This window comes from Lepidochelys kempii, chromosome 26 (genome assembly GCF_965140265.1).
Source record: "Lepidochelys kempii isolate rLepKem1 chromosome 26, rLepKem1.hap2, whole genome shotgun sequence".
Classification (NCBI taxonomy): Eukaryota; Metazoa; Chordata; order Testudines; family Cheloniidae; genus Lepidochelys; species Lepidochelys kempii.
The window spans coordinates 6,285,640-6,294,496 of NC_133281.1; the positions used below are offsets into that span (position 1 = coordinate 6,285,640).

The following is an 8,857-nucleotide window of genomic DNA, read 5'->3' on the forward strand; positions in this document are numbered from 1 at the left end:
CTTGTCTCTCTCAGAAATACAAAGGACAGTTCATAGTAAACATTACAGACAAGATACCCATGGTGGTCTGGGATTCCTGCTCTATAAAAGGCAGTTTCCACAGTATGCATCCGATGAAGTGAGCTGTAGCTCACGAAAGCTCATGCTCAAATAAATTGGTTAGTCTCTAAGGTGCCACAAGTACTCCTTTTCTTTCTGCTCTATTTGTGGCTGTTATAGGCCTCCTTTCAGGGTCTGCGTCACACATTGGAAAGACCAGCGTCACCCACTTGGGACAAGGGAAGGTTACAAATTTACAAGGACTGTGCTGACAGCAGCAGGAGACCATTATCCTGTCACAACGCTCTGTTTCACTGACATTCGGTCATCACAAAGAGACCAGTTGATTTCTCTTCTGGGCACAGGGGCAAATTCTTCTCCTAGCTGTGCAAATTCCCTGTTATTGTTAGTGTCTCACTGTACCCACCTGGACCTCAAGCTGAGTGAGGGGGGCCTCTAACCTCCAAGAGAAATCTCCAGACGAAACCCATCAATACCCAGATGTGTTCTGAACTGTACAAGCCGAAAGGGCCAAGTAATTACACACAGAAACAGGCAACAAGAGACTGCCTTATTTTTATATAGTGCCTTCCGTCCCAAAACACGCTACGAACCATATCCTCAGAGAAAACACATCATCAGCCATTGTAAGGCAGCCACCAGCCCTGGACAACCTGCACACGGCAAACATCACAACAGTGTTGGGGGCGGTGCAGGGAACTGCTCACTAAAAACATCAGCACAAGCCCTTAATCTTATGGCAGGAACTATGGGATCGCTAACGTCCAGGCGCTGCAGATGGAATGTCAGCTGTTACCGTCTCATGTCAGTGACCCACAGGCACTAATCAGCACACAGAAATCAAACTTACCTCCTGGAGAAGGGGAAAAGTTGGGCCGATGCTGCTAGGATTTGGACCTGTGGTTCTGGAGAGTCTAGGTATTTCAAAGCTGATACTTAGAGCTCCAAACAAATCCCTTCCCGCTTGTAAGCCTGGGCCAAATTTATCCCTGATTTCACATCACTGGAGTCGCACCACAGATACTTTTCCCCCACTGGGTCTACTGGAATGTAAAGACCATATAAGGAAAAAATATCAGTGAAATTACAGCAATTAAAACTGCATTGACCTGGCAGTAGCAGTTAATTACTTTAGGGCCTGTCCCCGGACAAAAACTAAAGTACATGAGATTTGCCAAAACTGCTTCAGCTACTTCCCTTTCGCCCCAGTAGCCTGCGTGAGTCTAGGTTCTTAATGCAGAAGAGAGTAAGGAGAAGCGTGTAGGGGGAGGGCAGGTTAGAGAGGAGGATGTACACCGAGCAGAGAAAAGAAACTCTTCCTTTACTGGGTTTGTACGACTGAAGATGTTGTAACCCAAGAGAGAATGATTCCTTGGAGGAATATAATGTTAATGGGGGTCCAGCTGCTCTAACTCTGCCCAAACAGACCCCCCCAGCCATCCCCTGAGGGCTCATTCTGGCCCTGGTTCAACAAGGTACTTAAGAACATGCCTGACTTCAAGCACGCGTGTAGTCCCACTGAAGTCCAGGTTAGGCATGTGCTTCCTTGCTGAACCATGGCCTACCATCCCTACATGTCCTTTGTGCCTATGGAAGAAAAGAGGAGCAGGGGCTGAACAAACAGGCCATGTGATCTGGAGGGGTGTGCATTTGTGGGTATCGCAAATATCTGAGCAAGTGCCAGTCCTATTCCCAGCAGCTTCCTCGAGTGAGTAGTCACAGCTACTCCCACCTGCAAACAAGATGAGCTATTGCCTAACAGAATACTCCTCTAGCTCTTCTCTAATCCTTTCCTTCAAAGCACTTTCTAAATGGTAACGAATTAAGCCTCACAATCCTCCAGGACTCACTGTGCAGTTGAATTTGGAGTGTAAGGAGGAACATGTCCATTCAAACTATCTAAGTTTCTTCTCATATTTAATCTCCCATGGGAGGCTTTTTCTTTCCTGCAGTTACTACAGCAGTTTCTAAAACCCTTGCATTATTTCTAGCCCCATGTACTTCATCCCAGATGACCTATCAGAATGGAACAGATCTCCTGTTTTCTGTACCCTGCAGTGATTTGGCTTGGGGAAGGAGGTAGAGTATTAACAGCTGAGCGGAACCAACCAGACCCCTTTTTACCCTCCATTACCCAGCAGATACAACAGAGCCTTGTAACTTACAATTAAGAGCTTCTGTAAAATGGTGACAGCATCAGTCAATTACAAATTCAAGACTGGACAGAGCCCTGAAGATGATATTGTAGGCAACAGCCCACCCTCCAAATGATGAGACTGGATTAGGGGCTTGCTCCAAAGACTACTTCAGGGCAATGCTCACATTGATGTCCCTGGATGTTGGATCAGGCCCTTCAATTCTTAACAGGTTTCTTCCATTTCTAATTTCTATGATACATTGGGAAATGGAAATGGGAGGATTATGAGGAGCAATAATACTTAATAATGGCCTATCCTTGTTACCCTAAGTGCTCCTGTTCTGACCACTTAGCCCTGTAAACAGAACCCGAAGGAGATGGGATTGGTAAAAAGTTGGGTTATTTTAAAAAATCATATCAGAATCACTAGAAAATGTACAAAGAGATTCCAGATATGATCTATAGAGACGCACAATGCCTAACATCCTACACTTTTCAAGCAAGCCATTTTAACATTTTCTTTACATATTAGAGATTTTTGAGACTATATATATATATATTTTTCAGAGATATATATATATATTTTTTAAAAGAAAGATAAAATAAAGATATTTACTACAGGGTTTGATTGTCAGCAAACACAATATATTTACTGCATTAGCATTTGCTCACAGTGCAAATGGTACAACAATACATCAGTTCAATATTTCTGATTTTTTTCTTAAAAATGCTGTATGCATTAACTATCATATTTGCATTACAACGTGACAAATGAGCAAATGAAATGTGTGTGAAAATTATCACCTTTTCACAATATCAAGCATCATTTTTTTAACCTTAGTATAAGGTACTATAAATCCAAGAAATAAAAACATCCACAAAATATATTACATCTGGTAGGTCTTTTTTTTTTTCTCTAAGTACTCAACTTTATACAAAAGACTTTCAAAAATATCATTCCCTTAGGTTTGCATGGTTAAACCTGATTTTTTTATTTTTTTTGTTCCTTTCAGTTCACATAAACTAGATTGCATTTTCTCTCTTTTCCTTTATGTTGTATGGTTTTTGTTTTGTTTTGTTTTTTAGAAAAAAAAATCACATGCAGACATCAAACCTGAATAGCACAACCTTTTGGCAACAAATATTTTTTTTTAATAAATGATTATTTTTGTTTAGTTTAGCTTAAATGGCTGAGCAGAGTTTTATCAAAACAAAAGAAGAAAAAATCAGAGCAGTCATGCAGTGACATGCACATACCAGAAGGAGAAAGGAAAAAAAATAAAATTGAGGGATAACTGATTTCTCCTCCCTGTGGTTTTTTAAGTGACCAAATAAAATCAAAATATATCACATTATAAAAAGTATTCAGCAAAATACGGTTTTCTGCATTTCTGTAAAGAATTTCCCTTCTGCTGAAAAAAAATGGTAAATCAGCATCTTCCCCCCCACCCTCCCCAACATTATATTGTCAACCCAGATTAAGCTAGGAGTACCTGGAAATTCATAACCCACTTCCCTTTTAGTTTCTTTTTCAAGATCTAGATAGCTCGTCCATTTAAATCCACCACAGAAAAACGGTGCATTGGGGAAAAAATAAAGGGGGAAAAGATGCATAAAGTGACTTTAAATCAGACACCCTGTAAACTCAATTACTTCCCCCCTCCCTCCCCCACCCCAACAGTATACTAGCCACAGGGGGAAAAGATTGAATAGGTAACAACAGTACATTCAGTCAGATCTTTGATGAAAGCTGCTAAGCAGCTCCACTTTCCCCCCTCTTTCTTAGGGTTCAATTGAGCAAGTACATTCAGAGCTGCTTACAGAGGACAACTGGGAGGTGGATCGGGGTGTGATAAAAGAGGATTTTAGTTGAATACAAATCCCCCATCTTCCCTTTGGAGGAAAGTTTGGAGCGACAATTTTACTCCTGACAGTTATTTTCTCTTCTCCAAAAATAAAACATTAAAGCTGTAAATACGTAGATACCTTTATATATGGTTGGTACTGTACTAGAAAGCCAATAGTGACATTAACAAATACATACTGTATATATTTTTTATTATATTTTAATTCAGAACTGCTGTAGAGATGGTAACAAGAACAGAAATGGCAACAACCTCTTCTCATCCAGATGAAAGGGGGAAAGATGTTTCTCCCCCTCTTCCCAAGGTTTTTCATACTAAATGTGACATGAACTAAAACACCAAGTGGAGTGAAATGGTGAAATTTAGGGGGATTGCCTCTTTCTTTCTTCCTTCCTTCCTTCCTTCTTTCCTTCCTTCCTTCCAGAAGGGAGGATGCTTTGGGTGGAAGAGGTGGGGGGGGGGGGAGGAGACAGAGGATGAACCTGTAAGGGAAATCGGTTTAAAAAATAAACCCGTGAAGAAAAATCTGGAGCAGCCAAGAGCTGATCCCAAGCCAGATCCCTTCTCCAGCACATCAGAGGAGGTGCCTCGAAGACAAGTAGTGAAGAGACCAGGAAACCATAAAGGAAGCGGCTCCAAGGGGAGGGGGCAGGAGACCAGAAGCAGCAGCAGCATCATTCTAGGCATTTCTGTAAGAAACATTTAGCTCAGCCGGAAGGCCACCCATTCCAATGATACCCAAGGTCCCCACTGTGTCCAAGAAGTGGCTTGGTTCTCTCCATGGTCCAGAGTCCTTTGGGGGTGGTTTGACACCGAAGCAGCCCAGTTCAGCTCAGAGTCACAGACACACACAGGGACGCACAGTCTCAGCGGGCAGCAAGCACTGCGCTTTGGCGCTCCCCCCGCCACCTCCAATGAGTAGCGAGGGGGGGAGGAGTGGGGTACGCGTATTGGGAGCGGGGGAGCTTCCCCGACCCCGTCGCCGCCACCCTCGCTGTGCATCGCATGCCTTTCCACAGCTGGCACATCACAGCCCTGCAACCCCTCACCCGCCCCCCACTACGCTCCGCTGGGAGAAGTGTGTGTGTGGGGGGGGGTCCCGCGCCCCTCCCGCAGCCGATTCGGATCAAGACGATCCGATTGAAAGCGAAGTCCCCACCCCGGCGACGCGGGGACTGGAGGGGAGGCGCGCGCACTGCCAACTGTTCCTTGGTGAGGGATCCCCACGTTTGCGCTTTTGCCAAAGGCAGCAATTGGGAGGCACTGGGACCAGGGATCGGGGCGGGAGCCTCATGCGCAGGTGGTGACCACCGGGGCCAAGGACACGGGCGGGGAGGAGGAAGAGGAGCCCTTCTCGGCCTTCTTCTCCTTCTGCTTCAGGTGGATCTTGGCGTGTCTCTTGCGCTCGTCGCTGCGCGCAAACTTGCGCCCGCAGAACTCGCAGGCGAAGGGCTTCTCGCCCGTGTGGGTGCGGATGTGGGTGGTGAGGTGGTCGCTGCGGCTGAAGCTCCTCATGCAGATGCGGCACTGGAAGGGCTTGTGGCCCGTGTGGATCCTCAGGTGCCTCGTGAGCTCGTCGGATCTGGAGAAGCGCCGGTCACAACCCTCGGCCGGGCACGCGTGGGGTCGCTCGTGGAGCGGGGTTTTGCTGGGCCGGTTGGGGTACTTCCTGGGCCGGATGGGTTTGAGGGTGAGGGGCTGCTGCTGGAGGCTGCCGAAGCTGGGGTGGATCTGTTTGTCCTTGAAGGCTTTGATGGTCTCCAGCGGGGTGATGGGGGGAGGGTTGACCCGAATGGGATCCAAGCTCTGGAAGGGTTTGTGTTCGGTGAGCGTGCCCATCTCGTTGGGGTGGTGATAGAGGTTATAGTCTGGGATCATGGGGAAGAGGTTACTGTCCAAGGCTGGCTTGGCTGCTTGGTAATCCTGGGGGGAATAGGTGAGCCCTGGGTTGCTTTGGGGGTCGTGAAAGGACACTGGCTCCGGGTAGAGGTCACTGCAGGTGGAATACGGGGGCAGCGCGGGGTACATCTGGTCCACCTCGCCCTGGTTCTGCACCATGCTGGCTGTAGAGGTCTGGGTGCTGGTGATGGCACTGGAGGAAGGGGGCACCCCCAGAATCCCAGCGCTCATGAGGCTGATAATATTATCCTGACACCAGTTGGACGGGGAATCGAAAGCAAATTTCCCCAGGTAGGTAACAGTCTTGTTGCCAGGGGTGGGTTGGAAAGAACCCGAATAGGACGACAGCTCTTGGTTGGTCTTTTCGTTCGCTAATCCAATATCCATAACATTCTCTGCAAAAAGGAAAGAGAAGGGGGATGAGTAACGCCGCGTCAGAGAGTGGTGCAGGCAAAAACGTTGGGGCCCTGGATAGAACAGGCGGAGGGCAAACGGGACGGGATCTAAGATCCGGGACACCCAGAGAGGGGCGAGAAATACCCAGGTGAGGGACTTTTACCTAGAACTGCGGCTCAATCCCAAACCACTGCCCAGGTAACAAGCAGGGAAATTAAACAGAAGCTTGGCTATTATACACATCTATGGGTACTTTCACCCACAGCCATGTGTATCCATAGGCGTGTAGTGACACACACACAGCCACAAATCCACACACCTGTGCTCACACATACACACTGATACACAAATACAGACCCATAGGTGTTCACACACACGCAGGTATAGACAGCTGGGACAATCTACATATAGACTGCATAGACATCTCCACAAAGACAGCGCTAGATGTGACAACTACACACACACGCACGCGGACTGGAGAGACACGCATTGTGTTGTCTTGTCTGGCGACAGCCCAGGAAAGCCCTCAAGGTGGGTCAGGGGGAAGCAGGTACCTGAAGTTACAGGTAGGCTCAGGCTGCCAAGAGCGAACTGGTCTCTCTACTGGTGTCCAGGTGCTTTGCCACCCCACAGGCAGAGCTGGGGACTCCAAGGGACCCGTGTCCGGCCACCAGCGCTTTACAAACTTGCCGAGTTTTCTGCGTCCAGCCCAGTTATGGAAGATACCAGGGAGTTTTAGAGCGAGCAGCGCAGCTGTGGAGTTGCAATCCTGCAACGGACTGAATCGGCACGACACAAGAGCTACCGCGGTTCGGATCTGGGCAGAGGGGGCTGCAGAGGGGGCGGCAGAACCGGGTCGGCTCCCTGAGCGGGGACCGAGGCTCCAGAACACCCCGCCGCAAGAAATCGAGTCGGAAGGAGCCAGAGCAGCAGCCGGGGCAACTTTACCAGCACCCAAGTACTCCTGGCCCGGGAGAGGGGTGGGGTGGGGGGTGAGAGAGCGGAGCCACCGCTTCTCCGCCTTACAGGCTCACCTGTCTCCCCAGGGGTTTGCTCCATCTCCTCCTCCTCCCCCGAAAGCTCCCTGCTCCCACCACTCCCGCTGCATCCCCATGTTGGAAAATAGCTTTCACACACCCACACCCTTATCGTTCTGACAACAATATCCATTAAAAGTCCGTGCCGGATTATTTCTCCCCAGTGCCTAACGCAGCAATGGGCAGAAGACTCCGGATTAACCCCTATGGAATCTAGACACCGCACAAATATCGATACCCGGCGCTAGATACACACACAGAGGGAGAGACACCTAACACACACAGAGTCACATTGCATTGACACACGCACGTATAATAGACACACTATCCCTCTCCGAGGGGAAGCATCCATGACTTTGAGTAGCGCCCGGGTTGGTTGGAGATGGCCCCTTTCAGCCTGCACCTCGGGACCCGCTGCCCACCCTCCGACCCCCCCAGCGATTCTGCCCCGCCATCCTACCGGCCACCTCTCTGTCTGGCAGCTTCCACTCCCCACTACAGCCCCGAGAAGCGAAGGAAAGCCCTGCAGCAACGGAGACAGCGAACGCGTAGAAACACATAAAGAAGGGGCTGGATGGGTGGGTGGGTGGGGGAAAGATATCCAGCCCCACCGTCTCCTTTCCCTTCTAGGCTCCATCACACCCCACACACAACACGCGCCCTCCTCCTTTACCCCCTCCTCCCCATATATCCCTTCCCCTTACCTGCAGCCATCTGGTTGTAGTGAGCCACTGACTCGCTGCTGCTGGAGAAGATATTCAGAGAGTTGGGGATCTCCTCTGGGTACAGATTGTCAGGCAACTGGTTCATCAAAGTGTTCATGGTCCCCGGCAGCTTCTCCACGAGTTTGCCTGTCATAGCACTGGAGGAGAAGCAGGTTCAGTGCGGCTCTGAGCTCAGCTCCCAATGAAACGGCATCCGATCCGAGTGGCAAATCCGTGCCGGGGAAATCATGCAAGAGAAAAGTTGGGGGTGGGGGAGGGGGGGTCTTGAGGGGAGGGGGTAGGCGGGGGAGTTGGGGGTGGTTTGCGGAGGAGGGGGCAAAGGGATGGGGGTACAATCCTCAGTGGGTCCTTGGTGGTGTTTCCTCCAGCGGGAGGGGGTGATCTGGCTTGCAGATCTGGTTGTAGAAGCCGGTGGGAGTATTTGATCCCTCCTCCCTCCTTGTCTCTCTCGCTGTGTCTCCGTCCCCCTCTCTTGCGAGCAGGTTCACTCACTGCGGCCCAAATGTTCAGCCAGGGAAATCCACAGCCTATTTATGTGAGGCACTGGAAAGCTCCGTGACGTAGCTGCCCATATATGGACAGACAAAGCCCAGCCGAGAGCTAGACGTCACAATGGAAGCTCCTCACAATGGAAAACTAGAAAGCAGGAAGCAGCGCCCCAGCCAAATGCTGCCCTGCAACTGCGACGCGAAGCGAGGGGCCCGGTGCACGATTTTGCAAGCACCTCGGTGCACTAAA

The 8,857-nt window shown here is 49.5% G+C and overlaps 1 protein-coding gene across 2 annotated transcripts; it reads right to left on the reverse strand.

Moving 5' to 3' along the window:
* Nucleotides 1-2,853: 2,853 nt before the first annotated feature.
* On the reverse strand, nucleotides 2,854-8,618 carry EGR3 (early growth response 3). Of its 2 annotated transcripts, none has more exons than XM_073325113.1 (2): nucleotides 8,099-8,618; nucleotides 2,854-6,356 (listed from the first exon to the last, which is right to left on the reverse strand). In XM_073325113.1, the coding sequence occupies exons 1-2, from the start codon at nucleotides 8,250-8,252 to the stop codon at nucleotides 5,353-5,355; spliced, it is 1,158 nt and encodes a 385-aa protein (XP_073181214.1). In that variant the 5' UTR covers nucleotides 8,253-8,618; the 3' UTR covers nucleotides 2,854-5,352. The 2 variants fall into 2 exon arrangements, with proteins under 2 accessions (XP_073181214.1, XP_073181215.1); XM_073325114.1 differs by lacking the exon at nucleotides 8,099-8,618 and adding an exon at nucleotides 6,912-7,806.
* Nucleotides 8,619-8,857: the final 239 nt, after the last annotated feature.

Bases quoted from the DNA above. Each gene is read 5' to 3' on its own strand.
- EGR3 (XM_073325113.1), bottom strand. From the start codon at position 8,252: ATGACAGGCAAACTCGTGGAGAAGCTGCCGGGGACCATGAACACTTTG. The intron at 6,357-8,098 runs GTAAGGGGAAGG...TCCTTTTTGCAG, and splicing joins CTACAACCAGATGGCTGCAG to AGAATGTTATGGATATTGGA.